This window comes from Elephas maximus, chromosome 11, assembly GCF_024166365.1.
Source record: "Elephas maximus indicus isolate mEleMax1 chromosome 11, mEleMax1 primary haplotype, whole genome shotgun sequence".
In the NCBI taxonomy this organism is placed as follows: Eukaryota; Metazoa; Chordata; class Mammalia; order Proboscidea; family Elephantidae; genus Elephas; species Elephas maximus.
In genome coordinates this window covers 99117662-99138184 of record NC_064829.1, presented here as the reverse complement: position 1 = coordinate 99138184, position 20523 = coordinate 99117662, and the positions used below count along the sequence as shown (strand labels likewise).

The window sequence follows — 20523 nt, the reverse complement described above, 5'->3', positions numbered from 1 at the left end:
ATCTTATCAGGGAGTTTTGGGGGACCATTCCCAACTCAGCTACCACAGGTGGGAGCGAAGAGATATGAATTAGAAGCCCAGATCACCAACCTCAGTCTGCAGCTTTCTTGGAGGTGTGTGTGTATGTGTGTGTGAGAGAGAGAGAAAGGATGAAGGTTGGGAGCTTCCGGGGACTCTATTACCCACCAAGTCTTGGGGCGTTGCTCCTGCTCAGATCTGGCAGCCTCTGCTGCTAGACTTACATGACTTGCTACTAGTTGTCCCTGTTCTTCTGGTGGCCTATTTCAATGAGGCAGAAAGGCAAGGAGAGAGACTTTCCAGAACTCAGAGGTCTGAGCCCTCAGTTTCTTTTGCCAGAACCCTCGGTATTGGATTCCAAACAACGCTTCCCTCAAGGACCTTGGCATCCAGCCCCACAGACTAGAGAGGGAAGGTGAAGAGTGAGCTGACTACAATTCTTGAACTACATTTCCCATAATGCTGTGAAGTTGGCTGAAATGAAAATACAACCAGAAGGTGAATACACCACCACTGCCAGAAAGATTGAGAACTGGAAAATAAACTCTCTAGCTGCTCGGTTGCTGCCTGGAGAAAGTGACCCCAGGGCCTTCTGGGAGTCGTAGTCCTAGGGCTAGAAACAGCCGCTCCCTGCGTTTTATTAGCTCGACGCCAAGGTTTCAAAGAAGGCATGTAGCCGGAAGCCTGGGTCCTGGGGCCAAGGAAGGGGAGATGTCAGGTCCTGGGAAACAGGAGCAAGCAGAGGTCTTCCCCTCGGTAGACGACTAGAAAGCTCTTGCTTGAAAAGACGGTCGCCTCTGTGACGTCATGACGCGATAGGCGAGACCCATCTTTGTTGTGGTCCAATCAGGTTCAGAGTTGGGCTTCTGGGCGGGGCCCAGATATCTTGGGAATTCCGGATCCCGACGTGGAAAGTAAACTGGAGGCCGCGGGAGCTACTTGTAGAGAAGCGCGACCCGTGACTCAGACCCCAATCGAAAAGCCCCAGATACCACGCACCCTCACCCTCACCTCTGACAAAATCCTTCATTTTAGTCGTGGGAAAATAATAGAAGGACGTGGCCCGGGATTCTCTAAAAGTCCTCGGAACCTGGACTTGGCTTTTCAGCGAACCGTAGTGTTGGCGGGCATAACAGGGACCCAAGGTCAGGCAGCGGCTTTTGAGGGTGCATGGGAATTCTTCACTTCCTAAGAATAAGGGTGCCCCCGCAAGTTGGGGGTCCCTTACTCTTGGAGAAGGGTGGACAAGGGCCCCCTGGGTTTGGAAGACCGTTTGTTGGGTGATCAGGTTTTGGGGGCTTGGGGTGCATTTAATTTGAGGGAATTTTGAATTTGATAATATCCTGGTTGGTTTTATATTGGCTGGTTTATTTGGTTTGGACGGTGAGTTTTCAGCCGGAGGTGCAACAGGCTTTGGAGGTTTGGGAGGCTCTCAGTGTTGATCCAAGGAGCTCTAGTGGCGCTAACAGTTAAGCGCTTGGCAGCAGACCAGAAGGTTGGCGGTTTGAACCCACCTAGCAGCTCCGCGGGAGAAAGGCCTGGCAATATGCTTTCATAAAGATTATAGCCAAGAAAACCCTATGGGGCAGTTCTAGTCTGTCACATGAGGTCGCCATGAATCTAGTCGGTTCTACTGCAGGTAACAACAACAACCACAGCAATGTCCATCGACTTAATGTTGGAGGTTCAGGATGACATCAGTTTGAGGAGTTGGTGGTCTCTGGTGTGGGTATTGGGAAAGACTGCATGGGATGGGGGTTCTTCAGTTTGAGGACTGGTGAGTACCTCTTGTTTAATAGGTCTCTCATTTGAGAGTCAATGAGGACCCTAAATTTGGGGACCCCTGGATTGACGATTCAATCATATTCCCCACTTTGGAGGTATCTGATGAATATCATCTGTTCTGCAGTTTGGGGACTCCATGGATAAGGGGCTCAGTGGGGTGTACTGAAATGTGTTTTGGCCTTTTTCCATTTAGCGTTTGCCTCTTCGGTTTTCAGTGAGAGGACCCTCCCTGGGGCGAGAGGGAGGGGGGTCTACGCGGATCACGCTCTCAGGCCACAATGGGACCACAGTGCCCCCTACTGGTGGTGGCCCTGGCCAGTTGCCTGCTTCCTGCCCCTGGCTGTATCATCTGTGAGCCCTCGGTAGTGGCGGGGCTGAAGAGCTTGATGACAGATTACCTGCCTAACCACCTGCCACCGGAGGCTCAGGAAAGCCTGATGAAAAGGGTAGAGGCCGCAGTGCGGGATTTCAAGGAACTGCCGAAGGATGATGAAACCTACATGGGGGCTGTTGGTGAGGGCAGGGAAGAGCACGGACTTCTGGGCCTTGAGGAAGGAAGGGGCTGGAGGCAGGACTGCTGAGTCCAGGGGAGGAAGGGGCTGAGGGAACGGTCTCCATGGGTTCTGGGAATAGGGAAGGCTGGGGTGCAGATTCTGAGGTTCCCTGGGACTAGTAAATACTATGTTCCCTACCCCTTATCCCACAGTTTTATGTGATAAAACTACAACCCCCAGAAGACATGGCAGGGGTGGGGGTGGGGCGAATCCCTTGCCAGGCCTATCACTGCCCAGCAGCCCCACGGGTATTGTAGTTTCTAAGACTAGGAGGCCAGTGAGGTAGTGACACTAGAATCTGGGGTCCTATCTCCCTTCTTGGAAACCCTGGTGGCTTAGTGGTTAAGAGCTATGGCTGCTAACCAAAAGGTCAGCAGTTTGAATCCACCAGGCACTCCTTGGAAACTCTATGGGGCAGTTCTACTCTGTCCTATAGGGTTGCTATGAGTTGGAATCGACTTGACAGCAACAGTTTTGATTTGATTTATCCCCCTCCTCAGAGCCCTGGTGGCGAAGTGGTTAAGAGCTACGGCTGCTAACCAAAAGGTCAGCAGTTCGAATCCACCAGGCGCTCCTTGGAAACTCTATGGGGCAGCTCTACCCTGTCCTATAGGGTCGCTATGAGTTGGAATGGAATCAAGGGTACACAACAACAACATGTCCCTCCTCAAGGAGCCCTGTGGAGCAGTGATTAAGCACTGGGCTGCTGCTAACCAAAAGCCTGGCAGTTCGAAGCCACCACCCACTCCATGGGAGAAAGATGTGGCAGTCTGCTCCCGTAGATTACAGCCTAGGAAACCCTATGGGGCAGTTCTACTCCGTCACATGGGTTCTCTGAATCAGAATCAACTCAACAGCAATGGTTTTCTCAATGGGTATCTCCACCACAGATGAGCCCACACTGCAAAAGGCATCCTGGAGTTTTCTGATGGATCTGAAACGCATCATGGACACTGGGGTAGAAGGTAGATCCTGGGGATGTGGGAGGGTTGGATTCGGGAATCATTCAGGGAAGCGGTGGCTGGTGATGCCTCATGTGGTCAGATCCTGGAATCTGGAGCTAGACTGTCTAGGTTCAAATCCCAGTTTTGCCACTTTCTAGCAGTGTGGCCTTGCTCAAGGAGCTTCAGAGTTTCCTCATCTCTACAATCGAGACCATAGCAACAGTGCCTTCATCAGTCAGTTGCTGTGAAGATGAAATGGATTAATACATGTGTGTTGTGTGGCACAGTGGCCAGCATTATGTTGTTATTGTTAGGTTCTGTCAAGTGGGTTCTGACTCATAAGGACCCAGTGTAACAGAGGAACTGCCCCATAGGGTTTTCTAGCCTATAATCTTACAGGGTCTTTCTCCCGTGGAGCTGCTGGGTGGATTCCAATCACCAACCTTCTGAACAGCAGCAGAGCACTTAACCGTTGCACCACCAGGGCTCCTTGGCATTATATTTCACTTGCTTTCCCTAAGAAGGCAAGAAAGTAGAACGTCAGGTTCTAAAGACAGACGCAAACTTCCTGCACCTTGCATGGGGATAGGAGGAGGAGTGGGGGAGGAGGGACCATTCTGCTTCTTGCTTCTTCCCAGGTGAACTCTTCATAAAAGAGCTATTCTGGATGTTGCACCTGCAAAAGGAGAGCTTTGCCCACCAGTCTGCTCATTTCCTAAGAGAATGTGAGAAAAGATTGCAGTCCCCGACCTTCCACTGTCCCAAGCGTCCCCATCCCTAGCCCCTCAATCCTCTCCTCCCTCAGACCCAGGAGTCCCACTCACTGGATCCTCCTCCCTCAGACCTAGGAGTCCAGGCCCCCAGCCCCCTCCTCCCTCAGACCCAGGAGTCCAGGCACTCAGGCCCTTCCTTCTTCAAACTTAACAGTCCAAGCCCCCAGCTTCTTCCTGCACCCCTACTACCATCCCTTTTTATTTAGAAATCTGACTCTTTTTTTTTCTTTCCGTGGCAGTTTATTGTCCCAATAAATGTGGTGAGTTCGGATTATAAAAGGTAGTCTCCTAACCCCATTCCTGCCCCATGAATACCTAACCTCTCCCTCTCCCATTTTTGAGGCCCGAGTGTTTTTTTCACTCTATATCTGAGTTTCGTGGGTCTCCAGTATCCCTTCTCCACCTTGGACTTCTTGGGGAGTGGGTCGCATTCTCTTTTCACTCTCTTTGGCACCTCATTCCATCTCACTTCCTACTAGGCTGCATCCTAGCCTTGCCCCTTGGCCTGACCTCCCTGGCATCGGACACGTGGCCCCATCCCATCCCTATTCTTTTAGCTCCTGCCTCTTAGCAGATGGAAACCCTGGTGGCATAGAGGTTAAGTGCTATGGCTGCTACCCAAAAGGTCAGCAGTTTGAATCCACCAGCCGCTCCTTGGAAACCCTGTGGGGCAGTTCTACCTTGTCCTATAGGGTCACTATGAGTCAGAATTGACTGGAGGGCAATAGGTTTGGGCTTTTGGGGTTTTCTTAGAAGGTAAATGCAAGCTTTGACCCTGCTCGTTCAGGTTTGATGTTGCAGACTCTCATCTGGTGTAATAACTGCGAGAAGGAGGTTCACGCTTGCCGGAAATCCAAAGATTGTGGGGGTGAGAGAGCTTGACCTAGCGGAGGGGGGATTGGTGAGAGAGGGGTAGGGCCAGTTAAGAGAGTGCCTAGACTACAGGCAGATAACGAGGGGCCAAATGTAAGGCGGTGGGGAAGGCGAAGACCTCGAAGGGGAGAGTCCTGTAGTAACTCCCCATACCCAGAGCGCCAAGTCGAGGTCCAGCAAATGGAAGACATGATCCTGGACTGTGAACTCAACTGGCATCGCGCCTCTCAAGGCCTCACTGATTACAGCTTTTACAGGGTGGGGCCCCCTCAACTCCTGTAAACCTTGAACTCCCCATCCACTGCCCTGCACCTATGATAACCCATGACCATGACCAGGGCCTCCACTGACTCCCTTGGCTCCATGCCCTTGACCAGTGATAACCTTGGACTCCCTTCTCCCCCACTGAGGCCCCATGATCTCTCACCCCCCCACTCCCCCAACTCCTGAATGTCCCAGGCCTCTGTGACCCCTTGAGCTTGGGTCTAGGTTTGGGAGAACAAGACTGAGACCTTGGTGTCCAAGGGGAAAGAGCCCACCCTGGCCAAGCCCATGGTGGGTCCAGAAGATGCAGGCACCTACCGCTGCGAGCTGGGCACTGTGAAAAAGAGCCCAGCCACAATCATCCATTTTCGCGTCAAAGGTCAGTGCTGTTAGGTTGAGAATAGTGCAGAATTCAGGGCCCTGGATGTTGGGGTCCACTTCCAGGGAGGGACTTCAGGCTATGGGGGCGGGACTTCTGCCCAAGGCGTGGCCTCTGGCCACATGGGCAAGATTTCCTTCTGCGTGTGGTGAGGTTTCCTGCAGTTTGAGGTGTGACTATCTCGTGGAAGGCAACGGGGCTGGGGAAGGGTTGAGGGTGTTGCTTTTTTCAAGTGAGGCCTTCACACCCTTCCCGGATTGCTCTTCCCCCCTCTTCCATCAGTTTTGCCCAGAAGAATCCAGGAGGAAGCACTGCCACAGACCACCACAGCTCCGGGTGTGATAACCACAATCCATCAACCGCCCTATCCCGACAAGATGCTGAAACGCCATCTCATATGGCTGCTGATCTCGGGCATTGCAGTGGTGACAGCCGGCACTGCGACCGTGTGAGCCGCCTGCTGAAGGAGGCGGGGCTTGGAGTGAGGGGCGGGGCTTCCCGCCACCTGGAGCAGGAGGGAGTCTAGGAGCCACTGAGTACTGAGAGCAACACTTCAACTGGGGTGGGGCTTAGATAAAAGGGTGGGGCTTACTTAGAAGAGGGGGTACTTGGGAGAGAGAGCCTTGGGTGATTGCTAGAATACAGTCATGTTGAGGGGCTGGGAGGGGTACCCTCACTCAAGACCTAACCTGGTTCCACTATTTGCATAATATCCCAGGATATTTTTCCTTCGACCTCGGAAGGAACGGGATTCCTAAAAGCCCTCCCGGTTCCCCTTTGGCAAGGGACCTGCACAACACCCTCAGGTTCCAAATCAAAAGATCACGGTCTCAAAGAAACAATAAAGATTTATTTTGTTGTCCAAGTATCTGACTCACTCCTCCAGACTGCTCCTAACTTTTGGTTCCCAGAGAGGAGAGGTCTGAGGATGGTCTCCTGTCTGAGGGAGGAGGGGCTGGGCACCAGGATGCCTGGGTCCTGGAGGGGGGCAACTCTCTGCGATGTCATTCCAGAATCCTTGATGGGGCAGGGCCAGCCCTACCCAGATCTCCTCCCCCAAGCCTGGTCCCCTCACAGGACGCCCCCTCCCCGCTCTTCCTGCCGGGTTTCCTCTTGCCTTTTCCTGTCCCCCACCCAGTGCTGGGAGCTGGGGCATAGGCAAAGGCTGAACCAGAGCAGTGGGATCAGGAACCACGCAGGCCAACGGAGCCAGGGCCCCCGGGTGCTGCCGGACCCGAAGCAGGGTAAGAGCCAGGGACCCAGGAGTCCTGGGTCTCCTCCTTGAAACCCAGGAGTTGGTCTCCTGGCTCCTCCCCTCCCAGAACCCAGGAGTCTGGTCCCCCAGCTCCTTTTCCACCAGGACTCTGAGCCCCCAGCCTCCTCCTCCCTCTGACTCAGTTCAGACCCCCTTCTATCCCATCCTCACCACTCAGGGCCTCAGGAAATGGGGTCTTACCTACCTTCCCTAAACCCTTTGCTAGGGCCATGCTATCTGGTGAGCGGAAGGAGGGCGGAAGCCCTCGCTTTGGGAAACTTCATCTTCCAGTGGGCCTCTGGATCAATTCCCCCAGGAAGCAGCTGGCCAAGCTGGGGCGGCGCTGGCCCAGCGCTGCCTCTGTCAAGTGAGTGCCCACTGTCTCGGGACTCCTGCCCCTGCCGCCTCGGGTAATGTCAGAGACCCCTGAAAGGCTAGCTCTGGTTCCAGGCCTAAATGGGCAAGCAAACAGACGGGCAGGGAGGAGACAAAGCTGGATACAGCCATCATAGGCCGTGTGGGGAAGTGCTGGGCCTAGAGATGGGGGTAGGCCTGATGGACTCAGGGTGGGGACACAGGGACCAGGGACTTGATTCACCCTCCTTCCTCCCCTCCGTGCCCACCTCTTATGAGGCTTGCCTTTATTTATTTTATCTTTCTTTCCCTCTTTGCCTACCATTTCTGTCCACTCTCCATCTCCGTACAACCTGGTCTCTGCATCTTCTGTGGGTTTCTGTTCTCTCCCTGGGCCTCTGTCTCCCTCTGGGCCTTGCCTCCCCTCTGCCCTGTCTCTGTTCCCCTCTCTCCTGGTTCCCTGCCCTCCCCCGCCCCTCTGTCCCTCTCTCTCTGGTTCTCTGTCCTCCCCTCTCTCTGGTTCTCTGTCCTTCCCTCCCTGAGTCTCTGACTCCCCTCTCTCTGGGTCTCTGTTGCCTTCCTCTGGGCCTCTGGCCTCCCTGTCTCTGGGTCTTTACACACCTCCCTCCATCCCTGCCCACCACCCCCATCTCTGTCCGTCTTTCTGGGGTCTCTCTCCCATATCTCTGTTCCCCGGCGGGCTCCCAGGTCTTCATCTTCGGACACGGGGAGCCGCAGCAGCGAGCCGTTGCCCCCGCCGCCGCCGCACGTGGAGCTGCGGCGAGTGGGCGCGGTCAAGGCGGCCGGGGGAGCCTCTGGTAGCCGCGCCAAGCGTATCTCCCAACTCTTCCGGGGCTCGGCGACCGGGACCACGGGGTCCGGCGGCACGGGCGGCCCGGGGACTCCGGGGGGTGCGCAGCGCTGGGCCAGCGAGAAGAAGCTGCCCGAGCTGTCAGCGGGTGTGGCCCCCGAGCCTGCGTTGGCTGCCCGCGCCACGGCGCCCCCGGGGGTCCTCAAGATCTTCGGCGCCGGGCTGGCGTCGGGCGCCAACTACAAGAGCGTGCTGGCCACTGCGCGCTCCACGGCGCGCGAGCTGGTGGCCGAGGCGCTGGAGCGCTACGGGCTGGCCGGCAGCCCCAGCGGTGGGCCCGGCGAGAGCAGCTGCGTGGACTCCTTCGCGCTCTGCGACGCGCTCGGCCGGCCGGCGGCGGGCGGCGGCGGAGGCGAGTGGAGGGCGGAGCACCTGCGCGTGCTGGGCGACGCGGAGCGCCCGCTGCTGGTGCAGGAGCTGTGGCGGGCGCGGCCCGGCTGGGCGCGGCGCTTCGAGCTGCGTGGCCGCGAGGAGGCGCGCCGCCTGGAACAGGAGGCCTTTGGGACCACTGACAGCGACGGTGAGCGAGCTGGCAGCCCGGAGGGCGGGACTGCTGGCGAGGCGGGGCGGGTGTGGGGGCGTGGTCCTCGAGGCGAGAGGGGTGGGGCCAATGGGAGGGGACGGGCTGGGACTTGGGAGTGAACTCGTGGCAAAGGAGGCAGGGCTGGGGCGAGGCCTACGGGACAAGGCAGGGTGTGCTTTGGGGGCAGGGTGAGAAGGGTGGTGCCAGTGGCCTGTGGGACTAGACCACAGTCTGGAGACTGGGTCTGCTGGAGGAACCTGGAGGAACCTGTCTCACCTGACCATGTGGGCGTGGATTGGGGCAGGGTTTGGGGGGTCTGCAAGATGAGCAAGGCCGGAGGAGCAGGCTCGTTAACTGAGTGGAGCCTGTTGGTTGAGAGGGATTTACAGGACTCGGGAGGGCTTGGATATCTGGTAGGGCATAGCCTGGCTGTTGATGGGTGAGGAAGTCCCAGAGAACAGGGCAGGGACTCAGTAGGTATTTCAGGCAGAGTGGAAATAGATTCTGAGAAGTGTTTTCGTGGGGCCTAGGAGTGGGGTGGAGCCTGTGGGATGGGAGAAGTCTATAGGATATGGTGGGGTTCTTCCTGTGTGTTGGTGGGAACTAGAAGCTGGAGGAACCGGTGTGGAGATGTCCTTTGGGATGTATTCCGAGCCTCTGTGCAGGGCCTGTCGTGCTGGGGCAGGGCCTGCAGAACGGGAGTAGCATGGAGCCAGAGGTGTGGCAACTCAGGGTGTGGGTCCCTGAAGCAAGTGGAGGTAATTCACGAGGGGAAGGGCCCATGGGGGTGGCACCTAGAAAGGGGAGCACTTAGAGAAGGAGAAATGGGGCTGCTGGGTTGTGGCCTGAAGGGCCTATGAGTGGGCGGGGCCTCAACAGTGGCAGCCTTGCAGCTGGTGCCTAAAACTGGGTTGGCGGCAAAGTGTGTGTGTGTGTGTGTGTGTGTGTGTGTGTGTGTGTGTGTGTGTGTGTGAGGGGGGAGGGGCTGGAAAGAAGCCCATAGGAAAGAAACGGACCAGAGGTATTTATAGAGGTCCAGAAAGGTTATGCCGCGTGGGGGCCTGGACTCTGAGAAGGCGGGGCCTGGAATAGAAGATGCCAGTGGGGAAACGGCAAGGACTGAATGGAACCTAGGTCCTGGGTGGCACAAATGGTTTGCACTCCGCTACAAAAGGTCGATGGTTCGAACCCAACCAGCAGTGCCACGGAAGAAAGATCTGGTGATCTGTTTCATAAATCCAGTGGAATAGTTCTCCTTTGTAACACGTGGGGTCACCATGAGTCAAAATCGACTCGATAGCAACAGGTTGTTTGGAGCCCGGCAGGGGTGAGACATGGAGCACTTTTAGCCAGGGGCTATTCAAGGAGTCTGCTCACATCTTTTTTGTTTCCGAGTCTCTCTTTGGGAGCTAGAATGGTACAGTGGTTAAACTCATGGGCTTTGAACTCAGGCTTGAATTCTAATCCTCCCTTTGCCGGTTAATTGCACCAAAATCCTAGGTGAAGAGTCAAAGAGATAACGTGTCTAAAGGGCTTGGCACAGGGCTTGGTGCATAAAACACCACCAAACCCACTGCCGAGCCCTGGTGGCATAGTGGTTAAACAGCTCAGCTGCTAACCAAAAGGTCAGCAGTTCGAATTCACCAGCTACTCCTTGGAAACCCTATGGGGCAGTTCTCCTGTCCTATAGGGTTGCTGTGATAGGTTCAAAACACCAACCTTTTGGTCACCAGTGGAGTGCTTAACCATTGCACCACCAGGACTCTTTACACATTATTTAGGGCCCTGAAAGACAGTAGAACACTGAGAAGTAAGGTCCCTGGCCTCCCAGATCATACAGCCTAATGGGAGCTACATCAGTTCATTCGTTCATCTAAATTCCACTAGGCACCTACTACGTGCCAGGCCCTGTGCTGGGTGGTGGTTCCAGACAATCATAGCCCAGAATGCTCAGTGATGCAGTCACCTGGCTCAACTTGGAATGTCAGAGAAGGTGTTCAGGAGGAGCTGGTTTCTCTGAGGACAGGGCCTCCTCTGTTCATTGTGGAATATCAAGTGCCTAGAACAGTGCCTGGCACATGGTAGGTGCTCAATAAATATTTGTTGAAGGAATAAATGAATTTCTGAGCTGAAAACTGTTAGATGGGTAGGTGTCAGATAGGAGGCGTGTTCCAGGTACAAGGAACAGCATATGCTAAAGCCTAAATGTGGGAAACCGTCTCACCTCTGTGTAGCCAGTTCTATGTCTCTTGATGATCTCCGTCTCTCGTTTGTCTTTCCTTCTGTTTCCAGTCTCAGCCTCACTGCTCTCCATCTCTCGCCACAGGCACGGGCGCCCCCTCGTGGCGGCCACAGAAGAACCGTTCGCGGGCGGCGTCAGGCGGGGCGGCGCTGGCCAGTCCAGGCCCGGGTTCAGGATCAGGTCCCCCGGCTGGGCCCGGGGGCAAGGAGCGTTCGGAAAACCTGTCTCTGCGGCGCAGCGTGTCGGAGCTCAGTTTGCAAGGTCGCCGGCGACGGCAGCAGGAGCGCAGGCAGCAGGCACTTAGCATGGCCCCAGGGGCAGCCGATGCCCAAATCGGACCTGTGGACCCCGGCGACTTCGACCAGCTGGCCCAATGCCTCATTCAGGCCCCCAGCAACCACCCCTACTTCCTGCTGCTCCAGGGCTACCAGGACGCCCAGGCAAGGGCTGCCTCCCCTACCTGTCTTCCCTACCCGAGATCCCAATGCCCCTCATGTCCATTGAAGGGGAACGAAACTACAACTCCCAGAATTCCCTAGGTCGTGGTAGCCTTGGGTAAGTTTGGAGGCACAGTCCCAGCAAGGCTCCGGAGTGAGTGATACCATTGTGAGACGAGAAGAGTTGGAGGGTAGATGGATGAGAAATTCCACTGGAGGGACAAATAGATAATGGTTCATATCATTCAAAGTTGAGGGAAAGCATTATCTTCGTCAAGGGAGATTAGAAAGTCCATCGTACAAAGGAGAGCTCCTTGGAAACATCCATTTCTTAAGAGAGAATAATGGAAGAGTACATCTTCTAGGGATTAGAGGTTAGGGAGGCCAATGGGAAATTATTTTATTAATAGAAAATAATGTATTATTGGAACTATTCATTTATTTTTGAAGAATGGAGGAATCATTCGATGGTGTTATCCACCTTTGGGTAACAACGGTACAGTCAATCTCAACAGATACAGCTGAAATCAATGGGAATGTCCATTCTAGAAGGTGGTGGAGCTTGTTGGACAGTTTAGTTTTTACTCTCAGAGAAGGATCCAATTAGGTTAGGCAGCTTGGTTCTGTAGATGAGTCAGAGGATACGGCTCTACTCAGAGAAGAGCTTGCTTGAAAGAATTCATTCCTCTTTGGGGCAAGGGAATAGGGAGATCTCATTGTAGAAAAGGGTTTGCATATATTGTAACAGCCCATCCCTCCATACAAGGTTGAAGAACAGGAGGGTCTGTTTAGGGAAGGTGATCAAATTGGAAGGATCCATTCTACCGGGTGGAAGTATAGGAGACCTATTGTGGAAAGAGAGAAACCTCGGAAACATGCATTCCTTGGGGTGGGGTTCATGAGAAATTCCTTTCTAAGGAGACTTCATTGGAAGTGTCTGTTCTTTGGGGGTAGGAGTAATAGATGAATCTATCATAGAAAGAATTTCTTTGGACCTGCCTATCCATAGTGAGAGTTCACTGTAGGTGCTGTGGAAGCATCCCTTCCTGGGCTAAGAAACAGGCAAGCCCATTGTAGAAAGGGGGCTTATGTACTTTGGATAACTCCATTCCTTCCAACAGAGATGAAGAACAGGAGATTCTACTTTAAGAAGGTGGTCAGATTGGAAGCATCCATTTTTCTAGAGGAGCAGATGAGTGAATCCATTGTAGAAGGGGTCTCTTTGGAAATGTCTATTCATGGAGTGGGTGTAATGGGACAATTCCATGTAAGGAAGGAGATTCATGTTTATCAGGATGCATATTCTCTCAGACATGGATGGAGAACAGAAGGGTCCATTTTTGCGAGGGTGTCAGACTTCCTTTTTTATATACACCCACTCCTCACTTATCAATGGTTAGGTTCCAAAAACCAGGTCATTATGCAAAAATTGGTGTTATGAGAAAATGGAGGATGACCACAGTAGATCACAAAATATTATGTGGGACACATATGTCCCTCTGGACCCAAGACATGTAAAATGTAGGTGGGCACGGTATGTCCCACTGATCATGAAAGGATTGCTGTCAGACATACGTCATTAATTTGCAAAATAGATAAATTTTTTACTATTGTAAATGCAAAATGTCAGATAATGAGATAGTCAATAAGTGAGGAGTAGGTATAATGGCGATAGGTGAGTCCATGTTTAAGAAGGGTCTTCTGGAATGCAGCTCTTCATTTGATGGGTTAAATGGGACACTCCACTATAAGAAGGCCTCCTTTAAAACATCTATGAGGTGGGGCTACTGGGAGAGCCCACTATATGAATGCAATCTCCTTGGAGATGTCTTTTCTCAGGACGGAATTATTGACAGCCTCCATTGATGGAAGGGGGGAGTATCTTTGGAAGCCTCTAAATTGAGAGTGGGGGGTAATAGTTGGGGGTAATATGTGTCTTTGGATGTGAGTTCATCATGTGGTGGTAAAAAATGAGAGTCCATTGTAGAAAGGGGAGCTTCATGAATTGGAGTGGAGATAATGGAAGAAGCCTTTGTTCAAGGCAGGGTTATCTCCTTAAAGGTATCCATTCCTTGCATTGGGAATATTGACAGAGACTATTATTGGAAAGGGAAATTACTTTGGAAGACTGTATCATGGGGGTTGGATACAGGGTAAGTCCATTGTAGGAAAAGCATCTTCTTAGAAGAAAACCCATCATGGAGTAGAGTAATGTGGAACTTCATTGGAGAAAGAAGGTCTCCTTGGAAAGGTCTGTTCTTTGAGGGGGGTGATGAGAGAATCCATTTTAGGAGTGTCATTGAAAGCATCCGTTTCTTGACCTAATAGAGCGTCCACAGTAGAAAGGGATTGCCTTTGAAGAGTTGATTCAGGTGGTGAGAATCGGAGAGTCCATTTTAGGAAGGAGCTCTCTTTGGAAGCACCCATTTTTTGAGGGGGGAAATGATCGAATCCAAGTCAGAAGAGAGGTCTCCATGTAAGTATCCAGTCTTTGGGATGGGTGTTATGGGACAGTTCGCCATAGAAAGTGAGTGCCTTCAAAGAGTCCTCTCGCAGGAGGTGGGGGTAACTGGAGAGTCCATTAAGGTCCAAGATCTCCCTGGAAGTGTTCATTCATAGGAGATGGGGGCTGGGAGAGTCCATTCTTCGCAGAGGACTGTCCTAATTGCATCTTCACTTTCCTTCCAGGACTTTGTGGTGTACGTGATGACACGGGAGCAGCACGTGTTTGGCCGGGGTGGTAACTCATCGGTCCGCGGCGGGTCCCCGGCGCCGTATGTGGACACCTTCCTCACCGCCCCGGACATCCTGCCTCGTCACTGCACGGTGCGCGCGGGCCCCGAACCACCAGCCATGGTGCGCCCATCCCGGGGCGCCCCAGTCACGCACAACGGATGCCTCCTCCTGCGGGAGGCCGAGCTGCACCCGGGGGACCTGCTAGGGCTGGGCGAGCACTTCCTGTTCATGTACAAGGATCCCCGCGCTGGAGGCTCGGGGCCCGCGCGGCCGTCCTGGCTGCCCGCACGCCCCGGGGCTGCGCCGCCGGGCCCAGGCTGGGCCTTCTCGTGCCGCCTGTGTGGTCGCGGCCTGCAGGAGCGCGGAGAGGCGCTGGCCGCCTACCTGGACGGCCGCGAACCGGTGCTGCGCTTCCGGCCGCGCGAGGAGGAGGCGCTGCTGGGCGAGATCGTGCGCGCCGCAGCCGCCGGCGCCGGGGACCTGCCACCTCTAGGGCCCGCCACGCTGCTGGCGCTGTGCGTGCAGCATTCGGCCCGTGAGCTGGAGCTGGGCCACCTGCCGCGCCTGCTGGGCCGTCTGGCCCGTCTCATCAAGGAGGCCGTCTGGGTGAGCGCTTCCAATCGCCGCCCAGCCCCACCTGCTCCCCAAGTCCTTTCCTGGCTTCCTTTTCCCACCTTCAGCCCGGATTTCTTAGCTGGGCAGGAGGAAACTACCTCTCCCAAGATGACTTGGGAGGGCCCATGGGATCCTAGGAGTTGAGGATTCACCCACTGTGTTCAAAGATAGGGGAAGACCTACGTTGAGATTGGAAGGGACCATTGTGAGAGGTGAGGCAGGCAGCCCATTGGCTCATAAGTTTGAAGCAATAGTGGGCGAGACCGTTTTAGGAGGAAGGGAGAACACTCATTGGACCTACTGTTGGAAGTGAGAAGGAGAAACCCTTTCGTGTGGGTAACAGTTCCATGTTATTGAGCCAGGGCTTAGGTAGAAGGTTTAGAGAGTTTCTTGGGGGTAAGAAGAAACTCCTTGAGCACAAGGCTTGAGAAGACAGACCACTCGTAATCAAAGGGGTGTGTGTAAAATCCTCGTTAAAAGGTAAGAAGAGGCAGAGAGACCATTCTCAAGTTTGGGGGTTAGAGTCTGTTTTGTGGGGAGAGTGAAAAAGGTGCTTCCGGAAAAACCCATAAACCCCTTTCCCCTCCTCTGATTCCCACTTTGCCTTGATTCTGATCTTTCTGTCCCACAGGAAAAAATTAAGGAAATTGGAGACCGACAACCAGAGAAGTAAGAGAAATTCTACGGAGAAAGGTGGGGAGGGAGATAGGGGTTCTGGATTTGCATTCAATTCTGGGTTTACTTCATGCATGTAATAGTGTAAGTCTTCGTTCTCCATTGAGACTCAGTTTCAAGCTGTAAAATAGGGGTTGGTCTTACAGTGGTTAAGACCTTCTGCCGCTAACCAAAAGGTTGGCAGTTCGAGTCCACCAGCCACTCCATGGAAACCTTATGAGGCAGTTCTACTCTGTCCTATAGGGTTGCTATGAGTCGCAATCGACTCAATGGCCATGGGTTTGGCTTGGTTTTTTTGGTCTTAGTCACCAACTTAAACCCAGGTCTTGGGGTTTGGACACTGCAGTGGGGGTTGGTCAGCGATCACAGTTACCTTTCTCCTTCCCCAGTCACCCTGAGGGGGTCCCTGAGGTGCCTCTGACCCCCGAGGCTGTGTCTGTGGAGCTGCGGCCACTCATGTTGTGGATGGCCAACACCACGGAGCTGCTGAGCTTTGTTCAGGAGAAGGTGCTGGAGATGGAGAAGGAGGCTGACCAGGAGGGTGAGCCCTAACCCAGGCCCAGGCCCTTCCAGGGCCCCTGTCACACCCCTTACCAGGAGACCTGGGCTCCTGCTTGCCAGTGCCTGGTTCTGACTCTCACTCCAGGCCCTGTCCTCAGACCCACAGCTCTGCAATGACTTGGAATTATGTGACGAGGCCATGGCCCTCCTGGATGAGGTCATCATGTGTACCTTCCAGCAGTCTGTCTACTACCTCACCAAGGTTAGCCTTGCCCCTTGCTTCCTGTTTGACATAACACCACTTTCTCTTTGAACTATATCATGTTGCTTTGATGTCACTTCCTATTTGATTTGCAACACTTCCTGCTTCTACGACATCATTTCTATTCCCCCCTAGCATTTTGCTATTCTGACATCACGTCCTGTTGGAGCTTACATCACTTCCTCCTTTCTGATTTCTCTTCCTGTCTCTGCAACCATTACCTCTTGCCGGGCTGACCTCACTACATGGTTGTACCACCATTACCACTTTCTTAAGCTCCTATTTTCTCAGTCAACTTTTCAGTCACTGATAAGTTATAAATATTGATCAAATGCCTATGGTGTGCCAAGTGCTGTCATTTCAACCAAAGGTACTCTTCGATCAGTCCTCACTTCCTGTGTTTGCTGACCTCACTTCAGATAGCTCTGACTTCACTTTCTTGTCTGAGCCATAGACCTTTTTCTTTCTGGAGCACCCTTCTGCGAGACCTGCTTTTTGCCCCAGCTTCCCACCACCATCCTTGACCATCAGCCTTGACCATAATATTGCTTCTTGGAATTTTCAGGATTTCTGGCTTATGATGGGCCTGATTCCCTATCTGTGAAATTAAAGATCTTTTGAAACAGACAGTCTCTAAGTACCTTTAGCAGCCCTGATTTGTGAAGCTATCTCCTCCAAGGCTTCACTTCCTGTGCATTCTTGCCAAGTGAGGTTTTATTTCTTCTCTAGCTCTGGCCTCATTTCCTGTCCTTGGCCTGATCTCACTTTCCACTGGCTGACTGCCACCCCACTCCCACTTCCTGATCACCATTCTTCTTCTTTCCTTTGGGAACTCTGGATAAATAATTTGAAGACAGCCTCTTTGTCAAGTATCCTTTGTCCTCCTTCAGTTGCCTCTGCAGAAAACTACAAGTTCCATAATGTACCAGAAGTGGTTTTAAAATACCGAAGAAACTTCTGGAAAGCCTTCCTCAAGACTTTAGGCATCTCAGACCTGATAAATGTTACAAACCCATCTAGAAAGTAGAGATTTGCTCATAGTGAACCTTAGGGCATTGGAGGTAGAATGAACTACAACTCCCAGAAGCCTATTATGCCCTCTTGCCCTGAAGCTTCCTGGGAGTTGTAGTCCAATCATTTGTTCTCACCTCTGTCTCTCCTCAGACTCTGTATTCAACGTTACCTGCTCTCCTGGACAGTAACCCCTTCACTGCTGGAGCAGAGCTGCCAGGGCCTGGTGCCGAATTGGGGGCCATGCCTCCAGGGCTGAGACCTACCCTGGGTGTGTTCCAGGCAGCCCTAGAACTGACCAGCCAGTGCGAGCTACACCCGGACCTTGTGTCTCAGACTTTTGGCTACTTGTTCTTCTTCTCCAATGCATCCCTTCTCAACTCACTGATGGAACGAGGTGAGGGCTGGGGTGAGAGACGGTAGGAAGGCAGAGACAGGAGCTACCAAGACCCATGTCAACTCAGACACACTACAGGCTCAAGTCTTACCTTCAGGGACTCAGGAGAGCAGACTCGGGTTCCCAAACCAATGGACAAAAAAGGACTGGATGGCGGGAGGGCACCCATTGCCCCCTCATACCCTTCCCTCCACAGGTCAAGGCCGGCCTTTTTATCAGTGGTCCCGAGCTGTCCAGATCCGAACCAACCTGGACCTTGTCCTGGACTGGCTACAGGGGGCCGGGCTGGGTGACATCGCCACTGAGTTCTTCCGGAAACTCTCCATGGCTGTGAACTTGCTCTGTGTGCCCCGCACCTCCCTGCTCAAGGTGACTCCCAGTCAACTCTACCTGACCTCTGACTTCTGATTCCCAACCCCACCCAAACACCCTCTGTATTCAGTTCACCATTGGACCTCCCCTTGGATCCCACATCATCCCTGACTGCAGCTAAGACACTAGACTTGAGAGCTAGAAAGAGGCCAGCACTGACAATGTCCAAACTTGGCTGCATCTGAATCCCAGGGGGACTTACTAAACATAGTGTCCAGAGCCCCTCCCTCACACATACTGATTCAAGAAGTCTGGTATGAGACCAAGAAATGTTTAAGCATTCATTAAACATAAACTACATGTCAGGCACTGTGCTTAGCACTTTTTGTTAAATGCTAATGAAGTCTTGTGACATATGTTGTTGATAGACAATTTTTCAGATGAAGAAAAAAAAATCAACTAGGTCACTTGATTTCATTTACTTATTTATCCAACTTGTACAGAGTATTGAATAAGCTGCAGGCAGTGTTGTAAATCCTTTATAATGTTGCCATACTGAATCTTCATAACAACTCTATTAGGTAGTTCCTCTTATTCTCCCCCAATTTACAGATGAGGAAACTGAAGAAAGTGACTTGCCAGAAGATAGAAAGTAGCCAAGCTGGGATTTTTGAACCTAGGCAGTCTGAGTCCAGACTCTCTCCTTTGAACTATACTGATCATTCTGATGCCAGCTAGGTTTAATATGGAAATTTTCAAACAGATTCAAGAAGCAACTACATAGAATAATGAATCTCCATGTACATATCATTCAGTAATATAAACCAACAGCCAGTCTTGTTTCTTCTATGCCCCATCCACATCCCATTCTAAAATATATCACTTTTTTTTTCCTTTTTAATTGCTGAGAGTACTTCTCCACCATCATTTCAGTGACAACCAGACCTCACAGACCCAGAAAACACTGCACAGAGTGTACTATCTACCCCCACACCCACCCCCTTTATGGAGGACCTTACATTTAGGATTTCTCAGCCATCCCATAATGACTTTAGACTTCTCACCTGGTCTTCCCACCAGGCTTCATGGAGCAGCCTACGAACCGACCATCCCACCCTGACCCCAGCTCAGCTCCATCACCTACTAAGCCACTACCAGCTGGGTCCTGGTCGTGGGCCACCACCTGCCTGGGACCCTCCCACTGCAGAGCGAGACGCTGTGGACACAGGTAAGGAGAAATTGGGATACAAGCATTGAGGGCTTGCAGCTTCTTTCCTGAAGCCCCAGGAGTCCATATCCCCAGTCTCCTACTCCTAATGCAGGATTCTGGACTTCTAGTGTCTTCCTCCCTCAGGACCTAACTCCCTTCTCCCCCAGCATCCAGATGTTCCAGTCTCCAGCTCCCTCTCTTTGTCCTAAAGATTCAGGCCCATAACCTCTTCCTCCCACACGCACATCCTCCCTCCCCCTGTAGGAGTCCAGACCCAGACCGTCCATCCTCAGGAATCCCTAAGACTATATTCCCAGCCATTCCTTCCTCAGAGACCTAGGAATCCAAACACAATGCCCATTTGTTTCCCAGGTAACTGTGGCTTCTCACTGTTTCTACTACAACTCCCATCACGCTCAGGGGCCCTGAGAGTTGCGTTTGAGTAGAGTCTGCTCCAGTTGTTGTTTTTTCTTCTTTGGGGCGTGAGGCAGCCGGACTGTCCCTGACACAGCCGCCTCACGCCCATTTTCAGAATTTAACCCCATTCTCTTCGGTTTCACAGGGGACATCTTTGAAAGCTTTTCCTCCCACCCTCCCCTCATCCTACCCCTGGGCAGTTCCCGCCTGCGTCTCACAGGCCCGGTGATGGACGACGCCCTACACCGTGAACTGCGCAGGCTCCGTCGCCTCCTCTGGGACCTTGAGCAGCAGGAGCTGCCGGCCAATCACCGCCACGGACCTCCCGTAGCCACGCCTCCTTGAAAACCAATAGCCAACAAGCGCGGGAACCTTGAAAATTCATCGGCTCCTGCCCCCTGGAACCCTCTGAGCACAGAGCTTTCTGGGAGTTGTAGTTTTTTCTCCCGCGCGGAATGCTGGGAGTTTGAGTTTCGGGTAGCCGAGGATGGGACGGTGGGAATATGGTTTTGGGATTGAGTGCCAAGGAGCAATAAAGTTATCTGTGGCATTGGGAACGCCTCGCTTGTTAAGACTCGGGGGCGCTGGTGATGATTTTCTGCAGAATAGGGTATCAGGGTCCTTGCCTGGAGCTCTGGACCCTTGCCGAGTACAAGGAGATATTTATAGTCATGGCCTCGGCTTGCCCTCCCGTTTGTAATCCGACTCAGGGGCATCGGAACCTCCCACACACCTCAGAACACAGCCCTAAACTTGCTCTGCCGAATATCAGGCCCTCAGCCCTGCCGTTGGGAACTACCCCTACCTCCCTTCAACCCCCCGAACCCAAACTCCAGCTCCCTTCTCCCTCAGATCCAGGAGTCAGAGCCCCCAATCCGCTCCTGAACCTTTCTGTCCGTACCCAGCCCTCTCCCTGGTGACATCTTTTATGACATCTCCTGCCTGTCGGGCTCACAAGCGAATCTCAACAACTCTTGTCCCTCTTATACAAGCACCACTCTTCTTTCAAACCCAGGAATCTAGGCCCCCGGTTCCCCCCTCCCTCGTACTCAGGAATACAGTCCCCCAGCCCCTCCTCCCTCGGATCTAGGAGTTCAGACCCCCAGCCCCTCCTT

The 20523-nt window shown here is 53.0% G+C and overlaps 2 protein-coding genes across 3 annotated transcripts; both read left to right on the top strand.

Moving 5' to 3' along the window:
* Nucleotides 1-56: 56 nt before the first annotated feature.
* IZUMO1 (izumo sperm-oocyte fusion 1) lies at nucleotides 57-6628 on the top strand. 2 transcript variants are annotated; one of them, XM_049901125.1, is made up of 9 exons: nucleotides 57-2316; nucleotides 3248-3322; nucleotides 3940-4026; nucleotides 4314-4334; nucleotides 4862-4942; nucleotides 5105-5205; nucleotides 5437-5590; nucleotides 5873-6036; nucleotides 6604-6628. In XM_049901125.1, the coding sequence occupies exons 1-9, from the start codon at nucleotides 2082-2084 to the stop codon at nucleotides 6610-6612; spliced, it is 927 nt and encodes a 308-aa protein (XP_049757082.1). In that variant the 5' UTR covers nucleotides 57-2081; the 3' UTR covers nucleotides 6613-6628. The 2 variants fall into 2 exon arrangements, with proteins under 2 accessions (XP_049757082.1, XP_049757081.1); XM_049901124.1 differs by lacking the exon at nucleotides 6604-6628 and adding an exon at nucleotides 6309-6431 and having other exon boundaries at nucleotides 5873-6038.
* A 125-nt stretch (nucleotides 6629-6753) lies between these two features.
* Nucleotides 6754-19959, top strand: RASIP1 (Ras interacting protein 1). The gene is made up of 12 exons (XM_049901122.1): nucleotides 6754-6834; nucleotides 7072-7212; nucleotides 7908-8590; nucleotides 10920-11275; nucleotides 13961-14614; nucleotides 15255-15292; nucleotides 15688-15839; nucleotides 15958-16061; nucleotides 17226-17469; nucleotides 17666-17838; nucleotides 18862-19009; nucleotides 19554-19959. The coding sequence occupies exons 2-12, from the start codon at nucleotides 7076-7078 to the stop codon at nucleotides 19751-19753; spliced, it is 2889 nt and encodes a 962-aa protein (XP_049757079.1). The 5' UTR covers nucleotides 6754-6834; nucleotides 7072-7075; the 3' UTR covers nucleotides 19754-19959.
* Nucleotides 19960-20523: the final 564 nt, after the last annotated feature.

Coding starts and splice junctions, on each gene's coding strand:
- IZUMO1 (XM_049901124.1), top strand. CDS start 2,082: ATGGGACCACAGTGCCCCCTACTGGTGGTGGCCCTGGCCAGTTGCCTG. Junction 4,335..4,861: donor TTATTGTCCCAATAAATGTG/GTGAGTTCGGAT, acceptor CTGCTCGTTCAG/GTTTGATGTTGCAGACTCTC. Junction 6,039..6,308: donor ACAGCCGGCACTGCGACCGT/GTGAGCCGCCTG, acceptor ATAATATCCCAG/GATATTTTTCCTTCGACCTC.
- RASIP1 (XM_049901122.1), top strand. CDS start 7,076: ATGCTATCTGGTGAGCGGAAGGAGGGCGGAAGCCCTCGCTTTGGGAAA. Junction 15,293..15,687: donor GGAGACCGACAACCAGAGAA/GTAAGAGAAATT, acceptor CTCCTTCCCCAG/TCACCCTGAGGGGGTCCCTG. Junction 17,470..17,665: donor CAACTCACTGATGGAACGAG/GTGAGGGCTGGG, acceptor TTCCCTCCACAG/GTCAAGGCCGGCCTTTTTAT.